Source organism: Pangasianodon hypophthalmus, chromosome 9, assembly GCF_027358585.1.
Source record: "Pangasianodon hypophthalmus isolate fPanHyp1 chromosome 9, fPanHyp1.pri, whole genome shotgun sequence".
NCBI classification, from domain to species: domain Eukaryota; kingdom Metazoa; phylum Chordata; class Actinopteri; order Siluriformes; family Pangasiidae; genus Pangasianodon; species Pangasianodon hypophthalmus.
Window position 1 is genome coordinate 17,375,767 of NC_069718.1, and position 26,606 is coordinate 17,402,372.

The 26,606-nt window shown below is 39.1% G+C and overlaps 2 protein-coding genes across 4 annotated transcripts; both read right to left on the bottom strand.

Moving 5' to 3' along the window:
- Positions 1–967: 967 nt before the first annotated feature.
- anxa2a (annexin A2a) lies at positions 968–5,644 on the bottom strand. Its single transcript, XM_026919690.3, has 13 exons — positions 5,542–5,644; positions 4,471–4,528; positions 4,281–4,374; positions 3,761–3,855; positions 3,563–3,676; positions 3,353–3,443; positions 3,190–3,269; positions 2,816–2,875; positions 2,584–2,677; positions 2,382–2,477; positions 2,200–2,258; positions 1,602–1,724; positions 968–1,451 (listed from the first exon to the last, which is right to left on the bottom strand). The coding sequence occupies exons 2-13, from the start codon at positions 4,516–4,518 to the stop codon at positions 1,392–1,394; spliced, it is 1,014 nt and encodes a 337-aa protein (XP_026775491.3). The 5' UTR covers positions 4,519–4,528; positions 5,542–5,644; the 3' UTR covers positions 968–1,391.
- Positions 5,645–7,480: 1,836 nt separating this feature from the next.
- Positions 7,481–26,177, bottom strand: ice2 (interactor of little elongator complex ELL subunit 2). 3 transcript variants are annotated; one of them, XM_026919801.3, is made up of 15 exons: positions 25,992–26,177; positions 25,692–25,793; positions 22,509–22,809; positions 22,289–22,408; positions 22,015–22,149; positions 21,545–21,661; positions 20,655–20,811; positions 20,238–20,422; positions 19,204–20,098; positions 18,715–18,881; positions 16,139–16,268; positions 14,127–14,211; positions 13,827–13,877; positions 11,437–11,686; positions 7,481–7,639 (listed from the first exon to the last, which is right to left on the bottom strand). In XM_026919801.3, exons 1-15 carry the CDS (start codon positions 26,003–26,005, stop codon positions 7,490–7,492), a joined length of 2,859 nt encoding a protein of 952 aa, XP_026775602.3. In that variant the 5' UTR covers positions 26,006–26,177; the 3' UTR covers positions 7,481–7,489. The 3 variants fall into 3 exon arrangements, with proteins under 3 accessions (XP_026775602.3, XP_034163482.2, XP_053092914.1); XM_034307591.2 differs by lacking the exon at positions 25,992–26,177 and adding an exon at positions 22,911–22,963; XM_053236939.1 differs by lacking the exon at positions 25,992–26,177 and having other exon boundaries at positions 22,509–22,804.
- Between the last annotated feature and the right edge of the window lie 429 nt (positions 26,178–26,606).

The window sequence follows — 26,606 nt, forward strand, 5'->3', positions numbered from 1 at the left end:
CAAGCTTTAATTTAGAATGTTTTAGGGATGAAATTCGTCATGTTGTGCTCATGAGTGTGTGTGTGTGTGTTGGGATATAGCTGTAATGTGAAAACTAGTTTCCTTTGCTTTGCTACTTGTGGCAATACCTGTGATTACTGATCTCCGAGCATATAAAACACAAGCGCTAGCGACTCTCCTAAAAGCTGAAAGGCTTAATTAATGAGGGTTTAATCAGTAAAAGAAGATATTATTCATTTGTACCTGTCTTCATTCTCCATCTGCTTGCAGAAAGGAATGCTATGTCAACGTTTTGCTTACTCCCTCACCCTCCGAGACCAAACCCTTAACAGCACAGAAGCCCCAGCCGCTTTCTGCTATGCTAATTAGCTTAGCTGGAGGTTAAATTAACACTTTTAATTAAAAAATTAGCACCAAACAAACACGTCAAAACCCACTAATGATTAAAGCAGCTAAATAAAGCCGCTTCATTCCAAAGGCATGGCAGCGTGAACAGAGTTTTATTACTGTCATAAACCATGGCAGAGAAGGAGATTCCCATCCAAACCCAGTGGCACTCAGTGGCAGATAACGCCGAGGAGATGGATGGCATGCTTACTGTATTATGTGATTATTATGTAAATGGTTTTGGAATGAATATGATGCCTGATTTCCTTAAGTAACAAATCAGTAAGGCGAGTGTCTCTAATCAAAGCCTGGTTGCTTGTACATGTGAGCTATTTCATCATGAGCACAAAAGCTTTAGCTCCTTCTGAAACAAGGGGAGAAAATGTGTCAATAATATTGGAGATCAAATACTTTTGGACTATTTATTTAAAAAAAGTTGCTCCAAACAGCATAATGAAGCTTCAGCAGGCAGCAGATGGTTGGCATGAGGCTTAGAAGCAAAGCCCTGTGATGCTCTATTGCTCTCTAGTGGTGAAGTACACAAACTGCACTCCTTCTCCAAGAGCTTCAGGTCAGGATCTAAATACAGCAGTTACGTACCATAGAAATACATACAAATGTTTTTTTGTTTTTTTTTTTTAAAAAAAAAAGCATTAGAATGGTCAACTATGGCACAGTTTAATACAGCGTTGTCCCTTTATTTATGGGATGCAGAAATACATTTGCCTTCTTTGTGGATAATGTAAGTCAATCAGTTGAGCTTACCAACCCCAGATTTGAGCATTCAACAGTCATTACTTCAGAAGCCTACAAATGACATAATTGGGATTTTTGTCTTTGGTCTCTTTGAAACACTGTGACTCCAGTTAGAGATAGACTGATCCATATAGATTATAGACTATCCATAAAGCTAGAACAGTACGTGAGAGCCGAGGGCTGAGCAGACGAAAGGCTCCTGAGGATCACAGCATCTGAGGGTCCTGGAACCAGTTACCTGCTCTGCTTTAATCATCTCCTCCACACAAACTTAGCAGAGCCTGCTGATAGTCTCCTTTAGTGTGCTCCTAAAGATAGAGTGCACCATCAGAAAACCATGCATGTGTATATACAGTAGAACAGATATTTTGAAAATGGAAGGAAATATGATTATAAAAATGCGGAGGAGACATGCAGACATGCATGGTGCATATAAACGTGATTAACATGAAACTTACAGAGAGGGTCTGGTACAGAGACTTTCCAAACTGGGCCTTGAACTCAGACCTGATCTTCTTAAGGTCAACCTCACAGCGTGAGATCATGATCCTCGTCACCACTTTCTCCTTTGCGCCTTTACTCTGAAACACACATACACACACACACACGTCTGACTATGCTTCTGAGGACCTTACCCTTATAATTATTAGTGCATCTAATTAATGCTATGCCCATACATAAACCATAACCATAACCTTAAGGAACCAGTATCCAGAAGGAAACATTTTTACTCTTTTAGCTTTTTACATACAAGCTGCATTTTTGGGGGGTTTTAAAAAAAGGCAGTGTTCCTCATGAGGACCAGCCAGGTTTGAAGTTGGCAGATATTCCTATTCTTGTGGGGACATTTGGTCCCCACCAAGATATAAATACACACACACACACACACACACACACACACACACACACAAAGAACTGTGCTGCCTGATGTAACCTCCTTGAAATAAGCTTCCTCTGACAACAGCGGCTAAATTACCGCAAAGATAAACTTTACCCTTTTAAGGCTGTAAGTGAAAGTTTTTTAAAGGAAAGAAAAACAGGACAAAATGCAGTTACCTTCATGGCATCGTTGAGTCTGCTGGCAAAGTAGAGCTGTTTGTTTTCAAAGCACTGGACTGCACAGAAAGAGTGTTGAGACATTATAGAGTACATACATTATACAGTGAGTATGTCCATATCTTTGTGAGACTGTACCACCTCTATGAATATGTGTACAGAGGTTAGTGAAAGAGTCTAACCGAGTGTAAGGAAGGACATCTCCAGATCTCCTTTTACTTCCTTCCTGATGCTCTCCTGCATGTCGTAGGGACTGTAGCTCTTGTATCTGTCAAATACTAGAGATAAATAAGCATGATTAAAACACATCTTTTGCACAAAACACATTTCTCATTAGCTTTTATTTTTATAGAGAACAGGGGTGAACGTAAGGTGCTTAAGAACCTTTCTGCAGATGAGGGACACTCCTCTCTGACATGATGCTAATCCAGGTTTTGACATCAGTGCCCTTCCGTTTCACTCCAGCTTCATACAGTGCCTGGGAAGCAAAAAAGCATAGATATGGAATTCTTACACTTGCTTGGATCACATTTAGGAGGAGAGGTGACGTGTAGAAGTAAATAGAGTTCATTCATTTAACCAAGTTGTCAAATTTAATCCACATTTTATGACTTACTCTGGCATCTTCATCAATTTTCCCATAGTCAACTACAGTGCTTGGCTCATCCCGCTTGGCCTGTTGGGGAGTTATAATAAAATTACAAATGACTTCATGTTACACAATTTGTCTTGGTTACTGCACATATAACATATTAAACACACAACCTTTGACTATAGATATACATAGACAGATAAGCACCTAAACTATCCACAAATAAATGACATAATTTAAATGTATGCTAAAGGAAAATAATGGAATATTAGAATAAGTATGCAATAAACAAAATATAAAACTAAATGAAATCTTTCATTCAGACTCGAGTGCTTATTTTAATAAGCTGTGCATGGTAATAGTGTTCCATCATGGACAGAATGCAGACAGTTCCTCACCGCCACTAGGGCGAGCAGCAGCTTAGCGAAGTCTCCTGAGGTGTCTCCAGCCACATCCTTCTCCAGGTCCTTTTTGAACACTGCACATACACACATTTACTTGTTGGTGTTCCTGCTTATCTCTGACCATCTAAAGTTGACTTGTGCACCTTTTCACACTTACGTTCTTTGTAGACTTTCTTAATCTCCACCAGCTCTGCATTGCTTCGAGAGCAGAGGATCTCAATCAGGGTCTCCTCATCTGTTCCTAAACCCTGCACAGACACGTTACAGCAGTTGGAATATACATATATGTTGGTATATACATGCATGAATGTAGTGTTTAACCCAGCTGATTGAATGAGACGTGGTTCTGTTGTTAGGCTGAGCTTACTTTTATGGAGGCTTTAATCTCAGAGGCATCGTACTGAGCAGTGCTCTTCATCAGGCCCAAAATAACAGTCTCGAGTGAGCCAGACAGTGCCCCCTTCAGGGCAGTAATCATATCCTGTACAGGAGAGGTATAAATAAATCAGTGTTTTTAATGCTAAAACATTTTGTCTCTATTAAAAGAAATAATAATTGTTCTGACCTTCTTGGCTCTCCTCTCATATGCAAAGGCAATTTCTCGTCTTTGGCTGTATGTCCGTTTGGTGAGGATCTGAATAATGGTCTGTTCATCCACACCTAAGATACACAGTCAGTGTTTTTTTTTTTTTTTACCAAAAACTTTAATGCTATTTTGTACAGATACAATTATAAACCATTTCAACATTCCAGGATAATTAGGGGAACATGGCTGTGGTTGTATGATTGATATATAGTTTGTTAACACGACACAAGATCCTATTCTATATTTGAATTTTCCACTGGTAGAGAAAAAAAAAGGCTTTAGTGAGCATGTATTCAGTTGATTGCAGGCTACAGCCACAAATGCCTCACCCAGAACTTTCCATATGTGGCTAAGAGCTTCCACACAGGATGGTGACTCATGAAGGCTCCTGATTCTGGCCAGCATTTGCTCTTTGCTAAACTCAGTCAACTGAATACTGTAGACAAATCTTTCCCAGGAACTAGAAAGACAAGGAGAGGGAGCATAATGTTTTGCTCACCTTTAGTTTTGATAGCTGTCTCTATTCTGGTGGCATCTTTGTCTGGATCAAAATCAGCTGCAGGAACCACAGTGGGGTAGGTGGGATCGCTCGACTGAAATATGCAATTAAAAAGAATGCAGTGTTACAGTTTGGACTTCAGCTTGATGGGCGACAGAAATGCGTTTCCTTTAATGTTAGGAAAACCTACCCCAAAATTGAGGGTCAGCTGACCCAGGAATTCAGATACCAAAGCCATCTTAGATGTCCTGTAAGAGACAATGTGTACATGTTAATAACAGTTATACCTTGTAATTTTGTTGCAATCCAATTTTCTAAGGGAAGTGAGAACAGAAGTGTTTAAGAAACCCATGCTGCATGAGTCACTGAGTGAGCATTATGCAATCGAGCTGAAGAAAGCAAAGGTTATGTTAGCCTAGGGTGAGACAGATCACATCAATGTTAATATCACCAAGCTCCAATCCTCCTAAGGTCTAGCACAAAGAGAGCTGTGTTGACTCATAAGTAGGTGCTTCCATTAGTCATTAGACTGCTTCTGAAGAATACAAAATCAACAAAAACAGAGTATTTCAGGCAGATTAAATGTCAGCCGTGATTTCTTTGTGGAGTAGAGGTCCAAAGCAAAGCTCTTGAGAGTACTGCCAGTTTTTTCACTTCCTGGCTATTGTTCAGAACACCAAAATCAACCATAAACAGCCCTAGTTGCATAGAAACCAAACAAACAGTGAAACTACAGCCTTACCATAACAAGATACTATACCAAGGTGGGGATTCTTTTTATGATAAGCTATTACATTTTAAAGCTATGTAATTTTACTGCTGTCCTTTGGCCTTTTGACTTTGGATAAAATGCATACTGTCATTAGCAGAACCAAGGAAAGACACACCCTTGAGAGAGAGAGAGAGAGAGAGAGAGAGAGAGAGAGAGGAAAAATCCTCTAAGCATGTGAGATAGAATCATGCCATGTCTACTTCTGCTCCCTAAAATACTCTCTGTGATTAAGACCTCAGAACAAATTTTGCAAATGTTCATAACATTTAAACTCTTCCTTGTAAAGTCTTTCTTCCTTGTAAAGAGCTGCCTTATATGTTATTGCTAGAGAAAACAGCACTGTAGCTTTAACTTGAGACGAGCACCTCAGCAGGAAGGAACGGCATCAACAAGGTTGCCAATGCAACATTTTTCCTCCGTACACTACACAACTGCTACAGCACCTATAGGATATCCTAGTTCTTCAGTAGTTTTGGGGTTTGTACTTACCTAAGTGAGCAGATGATGCACAGAAGAGTTCCAGCTATGAGAAGTGAAAAGGGTGTGGTGGTTAAATACCACAGCCTCTGCCAGGAGTTGTTCCCTCCCTTCAGTGCAGTAATGCCTCCTCCTCCAGTGCACAGCAGGAAAAACACCACCCTGACAATTCCAACATGTCAAAATCCTCATGTACTACTATAACACAAGCCTTTTGGGCATGCTCATTTCTGATTTTGACTGTTTAAAAGCTTTACATGAAGCAGAACTACATCTTTAGTACTCTTGTATCTCATGAGTAAGTATTACGAGTAAGAAAGGAAATATTGAGCAAGAATGATGAGATTACTACTAATACTATGCACAGAAGTTTATTAATAATCTACTCTCACTGAAGGTAACTGGAGGTGTCTATCATACCATATTTGTTTAAAGTTCGTGTGTCCCACCTAGAGACCAAAATACACCTTAAGTGTTTGATTACAGCTCATGAGAGCAAAACTAAAAGTCTTGTAATAACAGGTTTCAAACTAAGCATTAGCTTCTGAATGTGAAAACATCAGATAACAGTCTGCAAGCAAACTGCAGCCATTTCATCACATATCAGCACTGAGGACAAAGCATCACAATTTGATTTAAATAATATCCACCAGGAAGTCATGCATTTTTCTATGCTTGTTTTTTTAGGCATTAGCTTTCCTCCTACAGTTCCTGAAGTACCTGAATTGACCTTATTTCTCAATATTTTAGTAAAGTTGTGTATGAATGTTTTCATAGGCCACACTGAACTAAATACTCCAGACTTACTAAAGTTTTGATAACGCTGATTTTCTTCGTACTTACGTGCTTATGTTGAAAAAATGCCAATCACCCATAAAGTGTATTCAAGACACAGCATTTATATTTCGTGATGGCCACAAAACTCCATAAAAGGCAAAAGGCTCACATGAAACTTACAAGGTGATGAATAAACAGTGAAACTGTGTCTCCTAAGCACTAAGCAATAATTCTTCCAATAATGCAGCTCAGCCACTGCAGCGTGTCGTCTACCACAAGCACACACATACTCTCCTTCCTTTTATAGTATACCATTTCTTTTGTCCTAATTTAATGGCTAGTCTTATTTGACAACTGAATTTCATAAAATGAACAAGAAATTGTTCAATTTATGTATTTTTTCAATTTGTGTATAATTGAAATAAATAATCTATTCATTCTTGTCAGTGTATTCCTTATAGAAATTTGCAGTAACTCACACCAGTTACACAATTTGGAGCCTGTAAGGTGTTCACATTAGTGAGTCTCATTATACCCAAATTTGCACAAACTCAGGAGTCCTTGTAAGATATGAACTGGGTTTTCCTGGAAACCACATTTCTTGTGTAAATGCTCCTGCAAACAATTTACAAATAAATTTGTTTGTATACAACTTCAAATATGAGGTCCATTGTTCATGAAGAGAAAATCTACACATCACTGTGCAGAAGAAATAAGGAAATTTAATAATGAATATTTATAATTTATTGTTACTTTACAAGTAAAAAATAAAGAACAAAACATGACTTACAAACTTTCTTTGAAAAAAAAAGGTTTCACAATCAAAATGACACAGGTCTTGGGCTTTTTGCCAAATATATAGAAAGCACTTCCAACACACCCAAATTTAAATATGATGTAGCAAAAATAGCATTTAATTACAAATTGAAAAGAAAAAAAATGGCATTTTAGAAAATGCAGGAATACAAAATATCTACTGGTGTATCTACTTACTCTTCACTTTGCAGACGTTATGATTAGTTATCATGGAGTTACTTTTAACCCTATCTCAAATCCAGCTCCTCATGCTCCAACATGAATAAAGTGGGTGTAATCAGAAAAAAAAAATAAAACAACTGAAACAACTTCACCTGCAATAGATGTTAGTCCACACTGCTTATTTATTCAGTTTGCATGGCCTTCTTCATTCTGTACATGTGTTTTTATTTGTCTGTTGTTTTTTTTTTCTATTCTTTTTCTTCCGCTTTTGACTCGGCGTCCCTGCTGAGCCTTGCCACCCTTGTGCAGATGCAGTCATGCTGTTACCCAGCCTTGCTCCTTTACACCCTCCTGCCTGAAGGATTGTGTGTGTAAGAAAAGAGTTAAAGGTTAAGGAGGGAATAACAAATGGTCAGCTGATAACTAGTCAAGAAAATCATAGCACACAGTTCTCACTTATAGCAGCACATTCAGTTTCCTAATTCAATCAGTCAGAGTGATGTCTGCTTAGCTTTCATTTCAGCTCACTGCCACAATTAGCTTAAATTTTAGCTGTGTATGTTCTTTTGCAGTGGAAAACTAAACTTCGTTTTAGCGAAATGAGTGATCTATACGTCTTTTTTCAGCTTTAAATGAATTATTTATTTATTCTATTGTCTTCTATGTAAATTGTTCTTATCTATGTGCATTTCTGTTCGGCTTATTCCTGTCTAACCTGTTGGGGCTTATGTTCAGCTAGATAAAGGGTCAAACTGCTTCAGCAGCACTGCGACTATCAGGTTAGTCTGGAAATAGGATTATAGTATAGTACTTTAGTATTCTGGAAATATTAGCAGTGATTGAGGACCTCTTAGTAAACATAATAACTTCCTCACTCAGCTTGGGCCATGTCACCAAAATTTTTCAAGTTTGCTCTTGCAAAAGCCTAATCTTAAAATGCCACATTTATGGAGAGAATTCTTCTTCATTTTCTCCCCAATTTCATCATCTGCCAATTCCCACCCACAAGCCAGCACTCCTTTATCACATGACAGCTAAAAACTGGTGAAGGTGAACACAAGCTTCCTCTGAGACATTAAGTTAGCCAGCTGCAACTTTTTGAACTGCTGGTCATGTAGCGTCACAGGGCAGCGTAACACACTCTTAGCAAAGCGTTATCCACCCTCTTCCACATACTCACAGATGCCTGTGATTGGCTAGTGTTGTTGCGATCAACAGGTGAGAGAGTATGCCATCCCTCCCACCCTGAGTGCATGACCAATTTTTGCTCGCAGCCACAGAAGGCTGTGGCATCATTGGGACTGATACTGGTTAAGGTGATCAATGATCGACTGCTTGTCTCTGCTTGTGGACATGTTTCTGTTTAGCTACTGTTGGACTTGAGTGCAGCATTAATTTGATAGCTTTAATGGAGATTCATCAGAGCCTGAAAAGTGCAATATTGCGTCCCTCAAGGTTCTGTTTTAGGTTTCCTATTTTTCTCCCTTTTCTCCCTTGCAGCATGCAATTCATGGACAGTCACTTCTAAACTGATGATACACAGTTATACTCATCAGTTTGGCTAGATTCAGCAGCACAGCCATGCAAAATTGAAGGCTGTTTAAAGACATGAAAGCTTGGACTCAGAAACATTCTCTACTAAATTCTGATAGAACAGAAATACTACTTTCACGTTACTGAATTTACCCCAGAGCTTGACTGATTTTCTTTAAACCCAAGAGCTACACTGTAAACCTTGATGCTGGCTTATTTGATTCCTAGAAAAGTAATAAATCTAAAATAGCATATTATGATTTGAATGAACGTATCCATAATTAAAATAATATGATAACCCTACATAAAGTTCCCCTTTTATTATGTTTAAAGTATAGCATATCATGAGCACTTTGCTCAGCTGAGACAGACATACTGTTAATCACAAGGATCGCCTGCAGCTCAGCCTATGGAACATGTTCTGGGGAACACTGTTTTATTATACGGTTCCCTCCAAAAGTAATGGAACGGCAAGGCCAATTCCTTTTTTTTTTTTTTTTTTCTTTTTTTTTCCCCTTCCCTATACAGTGAAGACATTTGGGTTTGAGATCAAAAGATGAATATGAGATGATAGATTAGAATTTCAGCCTTCATTTCCTCATAGTTACATCTAGATGTGTTAAACAACTTAGAATATGGCACCTTTGATGTCAGACCAATTTTTAGGTGAGCAAAAGTAATAGAACAGATAGTCTTAAAGTAAATAACACTTAATATTTGGTTGCATCAAGCCAGCGGACCACTGACATCACCAAATTGTTGCATTCTTCTTTTGTGATGCTTTTCCAGGCTTGTATGACACAATCCTTCTTTCAGTTGTTGCTTGTTTTGGATTTTTTTTCCTGTCACTCTCCTCTTCAGGAGGTGAAATGCAGGCTTAATTGGGTTAAGGTCTGGTGATTGACTTGGCCAGTCTAAAGTCCTTTGTGGTGTTGGCAGTGTGTTTTGGGTCATTATCTTGCTGCTTGATGAAGCTCCTCCCAGTTACACAGGATGCATTTCTCTGTAAATTGGCAGACAGAATGTTTCTGTAGACTTCTGAATGCATTCTGCTGCTACCATCATGAGTCACATCATCAATAAAGATTAGTGATTCTGTTCCAGAAGCAGCCATGCAGGCCCAAGCCATGACACTACTGCCACCATCATGAGCAGATCCTTTCTTTCCTCACACTTTGGCCTTTGCGTCACTTTGGTAGAGGTTAATCTTGGTTCCAGAACTTTTGTGGCTCATCTCTGTATTTCTTTCTGAATTCCAGTCTGGCCTTCTGATTCTTACTGCTGATGAGTGGTTTGCATCTTGTGGTCAACCTGTTCAGGCCAACCTGTTCGATGTCTGGTTTGAGTACACCAGTGGTTTATTTCTTTTTTTTCCAGGACATTCCAAATTGTTGTACTGGCTATGCCAAATGCTTGTGCAATTTTCCCTCTTTTCTCAGCTTCAAAATGGCTTGCTCTTCTACCATAGACAGCTCTTTGGTCTTCATATTGGTTTATCCCTTTATAACAACAAATGCAGTCTTCACAGGCAAAACCCAGGACCCAAACCAATGAAGAGTAGACAGTAGAGCTATTACTTGATTAAACAATCAGGCTAACAGGGCATACCTGGGCAACAAAAACACGTGTTCCAATATTTCTGATCACGTGAAAAATGGGTGGGTTCAAACAAAATATTCAAACAAGTTCTAGAAGTTAACACATCTAGATTTTAAATATGAGGAAACAAAACAGGAAATTCAGATCCATCGTCTCATGTTCATCTTTGATATCAAACCCAAATGTCTTCACTGTGTAGCAAAAAAAAAAAAAAAAAAAAAAAAAAAAAGAGTTGGCCTTGTCATTCCAGTGCCTACAGAAGGGACTGTATTAAATAAACTTTTCATGATTTGTAGTAATTTTCATAGATTATTATTATGTTAACAGAGTAAGAAACAAAATGTTGTCCCCTAAGGCTACCCTCTCCAGATTTATAAGCTAATAGTGCTGGGCTAATCTCTGGGCCTGTAGCAACGTACACCCAACATGAGCTTCACAGAGTGAGCTTTAGTTTGAGTTTCTGTTATTTCTGGAGCATGTGAATGGAATGGGAGGCACATGCTCAATTGGGTTAAGGTCTGGTGATTGACTTGGCCAGTCTTAAGTCCTTTGTTGTGTTGGCAGTGTGTTTTGGGTCATTGTCTTACTGCATGATGAAGATGCACCCAATTACACTGGATGCATTTCTCTGTAAATTGGCAGCCAGAATGTTTCTATAGACTTCTGAATGCATTCTGCTGCTACCATCATGAGTCACATCATCAATAAACATTAGCGAGCCCGCTCCAGAAGTGAATGGAATGGGAGGCAATGCAGCCCATTTGGTAAGAGAAATAGACATGCATTTACATGCTCTCAGTTGGCAGGGGTTGGGAGACAATGGCCACAGTTCAGAACAGACTATTTAGTGGGGTTTCCTTTAAAAAAGAAATGTTGGTTTTTATTGGTATACTGTCCAGGGTCTATTAAATACTCGCATAGCAGTTTCCTAACCAATTTATCAAAGAATCATAGGTTAGCAAGAAATCCTGATTAATTCCTGTTCTTTCAAAACAGAAAGAACTATGCTGCTGGTTATACCTTAGGCTGTGTGGGTGGACGTGGAGGGAAGGTGCATGGAGGTCTACAGTATTTCTTGTGAAACGGCATAAGAACGAAGGGATCCACTGGAACCCAGGGGATTTTGGCCTCTGGGATTACAGGAGGTCCACAGTGGACAGCCTGGAGGTCACAGACACTGCGAGTGGGCTTTGTTCCATCACTAGCTTTGAATATGGTTAAAAAAGCCTCGCCAGATTTGTGACCCAACAGATATCTCCCCTCTTGTAAGCTGAAACAGATGAGACAAACACAGAGAAAGAGAAGGCTGTGGTTTAGTGCGAGTTTTCCATGAAGCCTGAAAGGAATGCTGCAGGGTATTGGCTTATGAAATCAGTCTCAGTCAAGTGACTGTGGGGGGGAAATAATCAATGACAACAGCCAAACCCAGTTTGCATCCAGATTCTGGCTGTTAAGAATGACAACATACTCACACATTCCTTAACACAACTTGCAAGACATGCTAGACTGGCAATGAAATGATAAAAGGAAGGTTGTGCAAATTCGTGAGAAAAACCTAGTTGCGAAATCAAAACGTGACAAATTAGAACATTTTAAAATAAACTCAAAAAAAAAAGAAGAAAACTAAATCAGGAGGTATACCATGTACATAATAAAGAACTGTGGACAGCTGTGTGGATCCATTTACAGTTTTATTAAATCAATTCCTAGAACTGTGATTAAGCCCAAACCTTAAGGTTGAAGAAAAAAAACAAAAACAAAACAAAAAAAAAAAAACAAGCAAGACCACCTCAAAACTTCTGATTCTGTTTGAAACCATGTATTTGAAGCAGAGGTCTCATGTCATCATGTGTTGGATTCAGTATCCAGTGAATCAAAGTGACAAAAACTGAACACAGTACAATCTATGTGTCAAGCCCAGTGAGGTTTAATGTTTTGGGCTGAAATGTCAAATGGTGTGGATGAATCAAACTGCACTTATGAAGAGGCTCTATAGACAGAAACTATACTGTATGCAATGTCCATGAGTCACAATTATCAGCTCATACCGTATATTAGCATATGTGATGTCAAGTCATTGGCAAAACCTTAGATTACGATTTAGAGCATTTATTTGATATTGTTTAATTATTTAACGACCTTAAATAATTTAGAATTCACACAACTACTGGACGTTATGAACTTGGAACTAGGAAAATCACTAGGAAAATCAGTGGGAAATGCAGCTTAGAATTTACAAACATTAAATAATTCACAAGGAGCACCAGGAAAACTTTTCAAAAAGACCTTAAACATGGAGGGTTGGAATGAGGAACATGTGGAACTAATTGCAACAGGGCACAACTGTAAACAAGAAATGGCAAATGGAAAATGGAAAGCCAGGAGGGCCAAAACACAGGCAGAAGAATATGGGCATTCCTAGGAATTAAAAGTAGAGAGGACATAATAAATGACATTGTGTCCACAATGCAACATTTGAGCCACTATCATATGTGGTCCTCAGTACATGTTCATGCAATCATAATGAGACAGTCAGACTGAAGTTTGTGTCTTTTTTTTTTTTTTTTTTTTTTTTAAACATGCCTCTTAATTGGGCTCGTATGTATCAATGCTGGCTCCTCCCATGCATACAAACTTGGCATTTCTTTTTGTTCATCACACATGGATGAGCCATGTAGAGTTTTTGATTCTGCAAAGGTGCACATGCAGGTGGTTTCAGGTCAGAGCTCTGTTCACACAGATAAGTGTAGAATAGATAGGCTTTTTCATCTTTTTCAAATGCCACAAAGCAACACCAAGTCAAACAACTGCCAAGAAAAGTGACAGCCTGTTCACATGGTAACAACATTCCTGTACAAACACACAAACTACACGTGAGATTTGTAACATGGTACAGTGTAGCATCAGCTTTCATTATATTCTTCAGAGGAGAGTGTGTGAGGTATGGCTAATGACCTTATCTATGCTGGACAGTGTGGTTCCCTGATTCACTATGTCACTCTGAAGCTAAGAGTTCACAAACCAAACACTCTGCCAAACTCTTTCAGTTTGTGAAAACTGGGGTTGGGACGGGGTACAGAAGAGATGGGAGTTGGGAAGAAATGTTTGTACAAGAGCATGCAGCATGCTATGAAATATAAAAGGAATACCTCAAAAGAGGTTAATTATGTTTCAAACTACATTAAAGTCCATCCTGTTTACAGTAGAGAGCTGAAACAATTTAGCTATATTACCATTCATAATTATCAACAACACTAAATTTAAAAATATATATTATAATATAATATAATATATATAATATAATATTGGCTTAATATATGGCTTCATTTTCCAACTAGTGTTATGTTGGGAATAACTGAGTAGAAATGCTTCAACAACTATCAATCCCTAGCTTAGAGAAAAGGTCTTACCTCATGACTTTTTTCAGTATGTGGTGGAGAGTGTTCAAGCACCTAGCTGGTCTGTAAGACAAAAAAGGATTAAAAGAGTTCAACAAAAATGCATGTGTAAATGTAATGTGTAATGTGAATAACATCTATAAAGACAAATCCAGATGGGAGAAGTCAAAACTATTAAGCTAGTTAAACATTAACGCATGCAATCAGGTGTGCAATAACGATGATCTATAATTGTGTGATATCTGACTTTACATACCGAGACTAGCCTAGTAAATGAAAAGAAAGGGAAATGAGGACATGCAGTGAGTATACTTGAAATCACAGGAGGTGCTCTGGATCCAGTCAGGCTTGAGCTCTTGAAGCTGCACAATCTTTGATGTGTGTGCATTAATCCGACCTACACACACACACACACACACACACACATAGAACTGTAACACAGTTTTCGCAGTAATAGGTGATTTTTAGGCAATACTGTTATGGTGGCACTTCTGCTGGTATACTGATTTCCTGATATGCTAATTTCACTTTTGATAGGTGGTGGTGTAAGAGCACGGTTAGGCAGTCAGGCAGTGACATGCTGCTACAAAGTGAATGTTGCATCACTCAATCTGACTCTGAAGGCCATGTGAGCTATTGTGAAGCAGAGTATACAGAAAAGACACGTCTCCACATGTTGCATGAGCTCAGGAACTGTGAGAAACTTCCCAATGATCCAACATCCAATAGAATGTATGAGTGCATTATCACAGAGAGCTCATAAACAGTGTACCCCACCTATGAGATGAATAAATGCAATCACCAACATGAGCTATTCATTACGGATAGAACTATAAGATAAAGTGTCCGTTTTATAGACTGGGGTCTGAAGGCCATGAACAATTGACATGGATAATTGACAATGTTCATAAAAGTTTACCTATATTTAATATTTGTAGAGTTATGTGCATGGATATGTGTTCAAAAGACAACCCAGTTTTTACCCAGTACCCCAATCAGCAACACAAGCTTTCCAGTGAGGCAGTTTATTCACGTCTAGGCAGCACCCATAACCACTCCGCTTCTGTGGAGGGTTAGTAGTGAATACATTTTGGATTTGGCTTATAAAACATGACATACAATCTGTGTTTACTCTGTGAGTGAACCGATGAGAGTACATTCTAAAAACATATTATTACAGTATTTCCAAAGATCAATCAGTTATGCATTTTCATCAACTGGTCCATCCATTGTTACAACACATTTAGTTTACCCTAAAAAGCAAATGTCAGACTTGTCAGGATTAAGCACATCGAAACAAAAGCACAGACAAACACCTTCTGATGCCAGGGTACAAATTCTCATACAGCCTTGCCAGAGAAATACATCAAGCCAGTGTGAAAGCAAGGCCAAGGCTGGGCAGTTTGTCACTGAGCAAGCTAGATCCTGGCCTAAACCCAGTAAAAAGACTAGATTCCTTAACAAAGCTAAAGGAATGTCTGACTGAAAGGAGAGGATAAGACCGTGCCTCCCTTTGCATTCTTTTAGGACTGCATACTTATTTAGCCAATGCTTTCTGTAGTGAATCAGTTGGGCCAATTCAAAAACATTCAGAACAAAACTGCAAAATTCCTCATTCTGTTTACTTCTATATATTAAACTATACCGTGGTCTATACGCATAGAGCTTTAACTGTTAGACTAACTACCCAGCCAGCGTGAATTTATAATCTGTTTCTTATCCAGGACTAGAAAAAAGTACAAACTACTTATCTTTCTGAAAGCCAGCACAGTTTGCTGACCAAGTAATTTGCCGTTTTTTGTAAAATAATAGTTGCCATAGCAATAGCAGCTCTAAACAGTCACAGAGGTTACGTGCGTCATGCGTGAGGCATGTGGAGGCGGTCAAGATGGCGGGGTGAGGGTGGGGGGATGGTTCCTCCAATCACTGACTCCACCCCATCCTGTTTGCACTGACTCAGACACTCTGCACTTTCTGGAGCTACTCTAGGCAGAAATCTTTACCTACGCTTGTACAGTATTAATTTTAATATGTTGTATTATAATATGTAGTAAATTCTACAGCATTAACTGGTATAAACAAAATTTCTGAGTACTTCTTTGGAAAATATCAGACAGTGACTTGTATGTATGGTATGTTCACTTTAATGGCGACATTGTTTATTTTGCTAGACCCAGCCCCAGCTAAAGGGCTTACTGAGTCATTAGTCTGTCATTACTACAAGGCCATGCTTTCAGTAGTACCGAGCTATTATTACCTGATGATAAATGCATAGAAGCCCTAGTCAAATATACAGCCTGGCTGAAGCTGTGTGAACATCTTACCTATGAAAGATACCGTGCTGGAGTGAAGCTGCTGCTCAGCCCACAGTTGGCAGGCCTCAGCATGGGTCAGACACTCGGCTCCGTAACACAGCTGGTACTCCAGCTTGGGCAGCACATGCACAGGGACCGCCTGTACCAACACAGATTGCACTGTTAATCTATACACAGATCAGTGATGGCACACTCTCCTGTTCATTTATGTCACACACATAATCAGACACATTGATCAGACCTAGCAAAAAAAGTAGTGGTTGAGCTATAAGGTTAGGCTAGACCCAGGGGGTGCACAACCTCCACCCTTTGGACTTTCATGCTCATAGTCACCCGATTCCACTTTCCAGCTAAATACCATGTTTAATAGGTACGTTAGAACAGGGGAATAGCCAAACTGTGCTAATTTCCTATTTTTGGCTCCACAGGGTAAGGTAGGGTAGATTACATAAAACACTAATACAATTCCAATACAAGCTACAGAGCTGCATACTACATCAATAGTTATTCCTGTACTAATTATACCCATAATAAAGTAATCTTGTGTGTGTCCTAGTGACAGCAAACACCACAATGTGCAAATAGACAATTATGCTATGACCTAATACCAGGATCTGGCTTTAAAATCAGCAAGTTTAAAATGGCAAAAATATTTCAAGTTCCCCAAAAATCTGTTGTTGTTTTTTTTTTTTTTGATGGACACTTAAGCTATCCCATAACTTCACTGCTGTCCAGTGTTAATACAAATATTCACAGAAAACAATGTTCCATTTCTTCCAAAGTTAGAAGCACACAATTGTAGAGGATGTCTTTGTATGGTGTAGCATTACAATTTCCCTTGGAACTAGAACTAAGGGGCCCAAACCTGTTCCAGCATGACAATGCCTCTGTGCAAAATGGGAGGTCCATGAAGACATGGTTTGCCAAAGTTGGAGTGGAAGAACTAGAGTCACCGGCACAGAGACCTGACCTCAACCCCACTCAACACCTTTGAGAAGAACTGGAATGCAGACCACGCCCCAGGCATCCTTGCCTAACATCAGTGCCTGACCTCACTAATGCTCTTGTGGCTGAATGAGCACAAATCCCCACAGCCACACTCCAAAATCTAGTGGAAAACCTTCCCAGAAGAGTGGAGGTTATTATAACAGCAAAGGGGAACTAAATCTGAAATGGATGTTCAACAAGTACATATGGTTGTGATGGTCAGGTGTCCACAAACTTTTGGCCATACAGTGTAACTCAGTCATCAACTTACAAGTTGTCATGTTGTACAATTCCATCCAAGTTGCTCGGGGCAAATAAAGTTGCAGTTTAGCTCAAGTAAATTGCTGAAGTGGAAAATGAAATCTGAGAACACATACCAGCTGATGTTTGCTGGATCTTTGTTTGAAATGTATTTTATACTAAGAAGATATTTACATTGTTAGGTTTCACAGCTGTTCCATCATTATCACATGTAACAAATGTCCAATCTTCCCTTAATATCTGCCTCAAACCTCATTCATACCCTCTGAACAGGCAGCCCAGAAAAACCCACGGGATGGCTCTTTTGGAAAACAGCCCAAAAAGATGAAAAATCAAATTTTGTACAAAACTGAGCACTAGTAATATACTTTGCCATCTAAGTTAAATATATTTTGCCATTTAAGAAATCATAAATATATTTAACCCAAATGGCATGGGAATGTTTTTATTTAGGTTACTTTCCAACCTTGCTTTGCTGTCTGCCTGAAAAGATAATGTTGGGTAAGGAGCTAGTTTAACATACACAGCAGTAAATGCAGTAAAATCTTGCTAGCTGAGAGTGCTTTTGATCAAGTTATTGGATAGTTATATGCCAGAGTGTAATACATAAGCCTGTTCTATTCAGTTTGTAATCAGATACCGACTTTTAAACTGTCTGCGATGAACCTTCACTGTCAAACATTAATAACCAGAAATCTGGTCAACCAAACAGAAGTGACTGAATTTCTGAAGTCTGACTGAATTTACGATTATTTTCCCAGCGATGTTAGCGTGAACAGAGACCAGACGAGTGAAGAAATTATGAGGCTCCTGTTTGTCAAATACTATGAGTGACTTTTAGCTCTGGTGATGAGACAGAGACTGATGTAGATGATGCTGATAATCAAAGCTCATTTCCTCTTGTAATGCATTAAAATTTGGCAGTAATGTTTTTCCATTAGTAGATTAGGTTATAAATGTGGAGGTAAAAGAGGCATTTTTCAGTGTAAATACTTAAATGTGATTTTCTCCTTTTTCCTTTTAAAATGCTAGAACTTGACTGCTGTCTGAAAAACATGCAAAAGGGAAACACATTGCAGTTCAGTAAAACCTGTAGTTTTCATAGCTATATAGTAGAAAATGTCAAAATATGACCAGGTGAAGGGTTTTCCTAGGTCGCCATACATATCTGTTACAACCCTGCCAGATGTCATACTCTGCCTGCTTCAAATCAGTTCTGACTGAGAGGGTCATAACAAAACTTGCTTTTGGCTCTTTCTAAATGACTGGATTGTTGTTTTGGTTCAGGATATACCCACAAATTTTATTTATGAGCTTCTCGGAATTTCCCCACTCACCCTGAAAGTTTCTTGGTCATGTCTGGGATGAGCAATGGACACAGTGCTGCGCACCATCAGCAGCACATCTAGCAGGCTGTAGAGTTTATACAGTACACTGCCCTCCTCAGGAGCTTCATAGTCCTCCTCATCCTCGGCACTCACCAGCAGATCCTCTCTCAGCAGCCCTGCCACAGCCACACACACACACACACACACACACTTCAATACCGACTCTCAAAGCCCAGAACTCCAACACACTTCATACTTGAGGTGACCACTAATCTGGTAACTCCAGGCACTGCATAACGACTGTATTGTTAGTGACACTCACTGATTATTAGGTGACGAGCTTCATGATTTCATAGGTATATCACATATCACATAGATATAATGATGCAATTCAATTTCTCACTAGTAATTATGAAGCTCTCAAGAGGCACAGAAAAACAGTCTATCCACTTTAACTATACAGCCATCCGCCAAAGAAAAAAAAAAATGAATACTAACTTTTTCTTTGTGCTGTGGGCTGAGAGGTGGCAGGAGCAGCAGGCTCATTCTGCAGCCCTTCTCTGTGTTCCAAGTCCAGGTACGAGGACACACTAGGTTTGACCAGAGACACAGTTTGGTGGTTGGGTTTTGGTTCTGGTGGACGACAGTCTGCAGCTGGTGCTTTTGGAGGTTCTTGGCTTTTAGCCGTCGTGGATTTCAGCATGGCATTTTGCATTCGCAAAATGTGCCCTAGCTGGTCGCAATCCGCCGAGACTCTGGGTCTCTTGGCTCCTTTCTTAGCTCCTTTAGCAGAGCTGCTGGGACTTAGGAGCACATTCAGCTCACTCACAGAGGATGTGTTGGGGTCAGTGAAGTTCTCCGGAGCTGCTGGTGTCACCTGGTTCTTCTTACTTGCTACGCTGCTCAGTGGGGAGCTTGGGTCATCAATAATGAGGCGTTCCTCATCAGAATCTGTGTTTACAGAGGAATGCCTTAGTCGCTTGGTTGGTGTACATTCTGCGGTCTCTTCTACAGTAGAGCTCAAAGGATCCTCTTCAGATACAGAATTCAAAGTAGTCTCAGCACTCTCATCCACTGAGCTGTCCTCTACACTCGCCCTGGCTGTTTCATCTTGCGCTTCTTCCTTTGCTGGTGTAGAAAGTGCTGATATAATGTCTTTAGGTGGGGAAGCTTCTTCAGGTAATTTGTGTGAGGTTTTGCCTTTATCTAATTCTACTTTAGGTTTTGATAATCCCAGTGTTTCACTTTTAGAGGGTGCTTGATTTTTCGAATCATTGTCCTTGACTTTCTTTTTCAGTTGACAAGACTCCCCAAATGACTCCAAGTCGGTCAAATCTGCTTCAAAATCTATATCAGTGCTGTCAAATGAAACAACTGGTCTACTGCTCGCCTCCTAAACAACATAAAGAACATAGAACACACACAAAAAAACCCAGATTAATCAAAATAGTAGATCTGTGTGCTCACTGGGTTCTAAAACAGTGGCTGAGGATTGAAAAGCGTTGACATTTTCCTCTGAAGTGAGCACTTACTGCTGTGGCGAAGTCAGTCCTATTGCAGTAGTCCTCTGATGTGAGGAAAAACAGAGGGTTTGAGCCTGTCTTCTTGTATGCCAGTTTTACACTCTCCTCAAGAAAGAGGTGATTTCTCTCTCTCCATGTCATCTCTGTCTTCAGCAGAGGGGGGTCGATGTACACCGTTTTACTCTGAGTGCTACCTGTACAGCAATCATCTTACACATTAGGTCCAACTAGTTCCAAATCAGGGCTTATGTTCCAACATTCAGGTTGTGTTCATTTATTTAATGGTGTGCTAGTAGAAGATGCCTTTTGTAGCTTAGCTAAGATCTAGTATATCGTTTCTCTTCCAATCGTAACCTTACAGTTTGACAAGGGTGATAAGCTGATTCTGAATTGGAATCTGATGAGGGATGATGAGTAACTTTGTACCTTTTGCAGGGTTTGCTTTCACACAGACCGGCAGTTCCCATGCCTCAGTAAACCCAACACTGTTGTTCAGCAGCTGAAGGAAGGCCTCTTTCGCTAGACACACATGTGGCTCATATGTAGCACTGAGCTTCTCTGCATTTGTGTCACTGCTGATAGGCTGCAAAACAAAAACAGAGAGTTGAACAGGACGGTCCCCATTTTCTGTGAAAGAACTACAATCGCCACAAGCAGCCTAATCGTAAACAGATTTAATAGCACCCTCTAGTGGCTATTTCACCAAATCAGTTGAGTCCATCCACTGACTGCAGAGTGTAATTAACCCCAGACATCTCTTTTTGATTAATATAGAAATACAAATGTAACATTTATTTAACGAATAAATCTTAGTTTCATATAAAATATTAGCAATGTAAACAAAACTTATGGAAATAATACACCTGTTAAAAGATACTCTTGATTGGACGTGTGTGTTCACACATACAAGTACAAACAAGATATGAAGGCTATGTGACAGAAACTAAAATAACCATTTTCCAAATTCAACACATTTGTTTTCTCCTCAGTATGATTCACTATTATTCTGTCAAAATGACCTGAGTAAAGTTCCTATCCTTTTAACACTGTTTAAAAACATTCTTTTTTTAAAATGTTTCTTTAAAAAACTGAATTAAGAAGAAAAAGTTTAATTCCAGAAATCTCTTTATTTCCTAATTGTTATCAAAGTAACCTCTTTATCATGCTCAAGGTCGTGGTAGATTGTGGATAGAAACTCCGCACAGACAGTAACCTGAGCTCAGGACTGAAAAGGGACCCTGGAGCTGTGAAGCTACAACGCTATCCACTGCACCACTGTATTCAGTGCACAAATGGGTTAAAGCCTCATCACTTACTGTGTGGAAACGAGTGGCCTTTTTAACTGGAGGATTCACAGCTGAAATGGACTCATAATCCATTGCAAGTTGTGTGTTTTCTGGCAGCATTTGTTTTTCTACCATGTCTATGGTGCCCTAAAAAGAAGGCAAAGGAGTTATCAATACACACCATCAAATTAGGACTGGACGATATGATGATATAATATCAGTACTGTGATAACTGATGTATGGATATCTTAATATCTTTTTATAATTAAATAAAATAATAGTAATTACAATAATAATAACAATAATTACAAATGGATTGGAGCCACCTGATTGATGTTAGAATTCTATAAAATTCTAAAAAATGTCATTATATACTACAATATATACTATTAAAACGTCAGTTTGTGAGCAAACCTACTGTTTATATCATGATACATGTTTTTCGAGAATGGTGATAAGACATCAAGTGACGTTATGATAAATTACAAAAGGTATCTTACCATTGCAAGCAGCCGTTTCTCAAAGTTGAGCGAAATGTCGGGGACAAATTTCCCCCCTGTTAAACTGGTGATTTCTTGAATACTGTAAACCTGTGGGTAGTTCCTCATGTGGTCCAAGCAATGTTTAAAATACTCCTGTTAACCCCAAGAGAAAATCAAAGTATAAAAAGTCGGTTTCATTTAAATGACCGTGAGATGCAATGCAAAGACAAGTAGAAGAGACACTGCTTCAGGGCATGCAGAATTTGTAACACTCTGAGGAATAGTGCTGTACCTCTGAATAGTGAGTAGCTCCCGTGGGCATGAAGTTATAATCATCAGCGCACACTTTAGAGACATCTTGCAGGTACTTCATAAACTCTGCCACCTCTTTCTTCACCTTCTCTATTAAATTCTGATTAAAAAATATAATAAAGTTGAAAGAATGTTTCTAGGCTTTTAAGCATTCTTCACAGCTCAGTTTTGAAGCAGGATGATGACGACACTGAGTTTACCTGTGGAGCTTTGTCCTGCTTGTTGTTCTTAATGGAGTATATATGCATCACTCTTTCTTTGCGGCTGAGAGAGGAGAAGCAGGGGTAGGGCACTTTCGGTGTAGGGAAGCATATCTCTTCCATAGTCTCAGCAACTTTATTCTTACATTCAGGAAGAGCTTCTCTGCAGTCTGAAGTTCCGTGGCCATGTTTGATGTTGGTCTGTGGCGTGGTTTTGTTACTTTTGGCACGACTGGATTGTGAGGCGTGAGCAGCTGGATTTACCTTTGTGTCTTTTTTCACATCAGCTTTTTCATCTGGGCTTTAAAAGTAAAGCATTACATGATGAATGTATTTATAAAGAAGCATTCATAAGTCTTATTTAATGACAACAAAAACAAAAACAACAGAACCTTTAGTTACCCCAAAACTGCACAATGAAAACATAGCAGAATTTTTTTTTAAATCCAATACACCTGTATGTAAAGAAAGGCAAAAATACGACGGTAAGAAAGTAAATAATATATAAGCAATAAAAAGCATGATTGGGCTAGATCTGTACAAGTGGAAGCAACACATAGAGAAATTATTATTATTATTATTATTATATGAATTAGGTGACATTAACAAATTATGAACTTGAACATTAATAAACCATAATTTTAATAAAGTAACATGTAACGAATAAAACATGAGGTGTGCTGTTATAGGAAAATAATTAACAATAGGGTGTTGTGATGTGGCCTGGTGTGAAGTGATTTTTTTTTCAACAACAGCATGTCCCAAAGTGTTTTATTCCTCTTATACCATAGCAGTTTGCTAATTATTACATTTTTTAAATTTTATCCTTTTATAGTTACAATTAATGTTGCGGAACATGCACAAAACAAGTTAGATCCTATTATAACTTGAATATGTCCTTTAACAGCCTTTCTTTAAGATTATGTAGTCATATTAAAATGTCTATCTTGCACTGTGTGGACAAGGAGGTGTAAACATAGAAGCTAAAGCAGAGCGTTCCAGTCAGGGGTCTGTCATACTGACACGCCTATAATGTATGAATCAGAGTGTAGAGCAAGGCACAGGACCGGAAGCCAGTGTAAATGTTTAAGGGTGGGGGTATCATGCTCATGGGAAATACCAGTGATCACATTTGGCCACAGAATTCTTAACATGTTGTAGCATATTCAGCCCCTCCAAGCAATACTACTGCAACACTCAGTCTGAGGAGTTTGACAAATGATTGATGGTTTCTGCTGCAGAATATGGAAGAACCTGACAAAGACTGGCTTCGGGTGGTTAAAATCTGGAGTCATGTGATGTCATGCTGATGTCATGATCAAAGAAAAAAGCTGAATCTAAAGTGATGCCAAGATTGTTAACTTGGGATGGAGGTAAATAAAACTATTCAGGGAAATTCAAGGAATGTACAGGAAAAGATTATTGACATGATTAAAGGTGGCTGGGGAAGAAATTAGTTCAGCCTCAGGATATTCTGGATCATTTAGTGTCATCAGCATAGCAACAAAATGGCAACATGCTGTCTTTAGACACCTTCCAAAGAGGCAGCATGTGAATAAGCAATAGCTGAGGACCAACATCACTACCCAGAGGAACACCCACTAGGGAAAGCTAGAACCAGAGCGCAAGACCAAGAGTGTACGCAAGACCAAAGTGTGTGTAGAACAAGTTCTAATTCTGTGCGTAAGAACCTCCAGTTCGTACAGGAAAATCAGCATTTATCATACAAGCGTACGCACAGCTGTATACAATGGATGTTGAAAAATCCCACCCATTCTAAATTGCTCTGCTCATGCACAGCCTCATTTCTTTTCATAAAGAAACACCCCCAATCACCATATATGGTAAACGACGTCCCTTTAAAAAGCCCATAAGTCTATTTGTTGTACTGATTCTTGCTGATGACATAGAGCATTTCAAAAGATCTAAGATGATGCTTTATTATATAAAAGGTTTTATTTGGGACGTTTATGAATGGTTTGTCCAAGCAATAAATAAGAATTAAAATAAGTTCTCCACATCTAATGCCAGCTTGCTGAAGTCAAAGTTCCACTGTGCTCTTCTACGCAATGAAAGAATCGTGGGTGTTACCTGGCCACTAGAAAGCAACATTTAAGAAGCTCAGCTGAGTAGCCCTTTGAATTTACAGCTACATGTGTGCAATCTGTTGCCCCACTTACATTTGGAAGACCTGGTATTGTGTGAAAATCCACTGCTGTATTCAGAAATGTAATGTATTGCAGTGTGGGGCATATGAATGCATGTGTTTTTTTTTGGCTTCTCCTAAAGTAGGGTTAGTTGTTGGCAGAAATCATTTAAAGTGGCATGGTGTAATCTAAACTGACTGATGAGCCACTGATTGCTGTCCTGCAGTCCGTAAAAACATGTTGCCTGCGTAAAACTGCATATGCCAAATGATGAAGTCAGATATCGTCCCCAATAAATCTTAGGATGCACCTCTTTACAGTGGCAGAAGTGCTTGGCACGAGAAGGGGAGAGGGAATTGAAAAACAGTATAGTCTATATAGAGGAATATCTTGCTCTCGGCTTCACTGTGAATGTGGTTGGTGAGGAGGACAGACCTGTGTGTGTGTCCTCTGTCTTAAAACGCAAGCAGCGGACAGCATGAAACCCATCAAATGAAGAAGATACATCCGAATTATGTTCAAAAGCCACTTGAGTTTTTTAAAAGAAGACTTGATCAATATTGTGGGCAGCATTGTCATTCTGTAAAAGTCACTTCAGCAACAAGGAAAGCGCAACTGGCTTCGTACAAAATTGTGAATCGTGTTGCACAGCATCAAACAGCAGGGAGAGAGGCAAGACAGGCCTCATCAGATTTTCTGCATACAGCTTCTGAATGACCAGCACCTGACTGGGATGTGTGTGTGACCTCATCTATGGCTTTTCTCTTCTCTTTCACAAACCAATCCATCTTCCATGCTACGTTCATTGGCTGTTTTCTGGTTTTTTATTGATTTTTTTATTTTATTTTTTTGACCCCACCCCCCAGTACCTGTGTGCCCCACACTTTGAGAGCCACTGTATTAAACAGTGCTGTGCTATATTACAGTTTAATTACATGTCGACAGTGGTGAACCCTTTTTTTACTTCACAGTATTAAACATGGCAAGGACATACGAATTTTCTGGAAACTATTGTAAAATGACAGAGTGACTTTACCTTTGTAACATGGCCCAGAGCTCTTTTATGGTGGGCGCCAGAGAGAATTTATCAAAAACATCTTTGGAAAAGGGGCCCGGGTCTGTGACAGGAGCCTGATCCCTGTGCAGAGAGCTGCATTAGTCACAACAACTGACCAGCACAGTCTAACTCTGACAGGCAGTCTTTCCGTTTAAAACAAGCAAAACTACTGTCTTCTGTGTGTCTAGCTGCGTGTCCGGGTGAGACTAGCCTGACCCGAGACTTAATATTCAGTATAATCAGCATAAAATCATTAGCTAACTAGCTCAGTTATCTTACCACTTCAACTCCATGCCCGTGGACACAAACACAGTGTTAATATCGACTCAAAAGTAGCTCCTTCCTCCATACACAAGTGAAATATAAAATAACGGTTTCTACATCTTATGTAGTGAGCTATATACGCAGGTGGATGTTTTCGACCGGTACAAACAGTGCAACAGGAAAAAGTGACCGTGTAGGAACAACGAACGTAGTTATGGTTCCGCACAAGCTCCTGTTCCGTTTTCTCTCCACCCAGCTAACAATTTTTGGTTCCTAGAATGTTCTGGGAAGTTTAGGTTTTAGTTATAAAAATAAAACCTAAAAATAACCATTAGAGAACGTTCTGTATAGGTTCTCTTTAGGTTGTTACAAAAAAAAACCTCCCTGCAACGTTCTGGGAACGTTAGTTTTTGGTTACAAAAAAAAAAAAAAGAACCTATAGAGAACGTTCCTAGCACCTTATTATTTATATTTAAAAAAAAAAAACAGGAGCCATATGCTAACGTTAGGGGAAAGTTCTGTGTTTGCTAAGCATTTAGGTTGCATTAGTATTTTATCATCCAGTTTACATTACTAATGTGCTCGAGTCAGTTGAAGTGTGTTTGGTGTTCTCTGACTCTCTATCTGAAA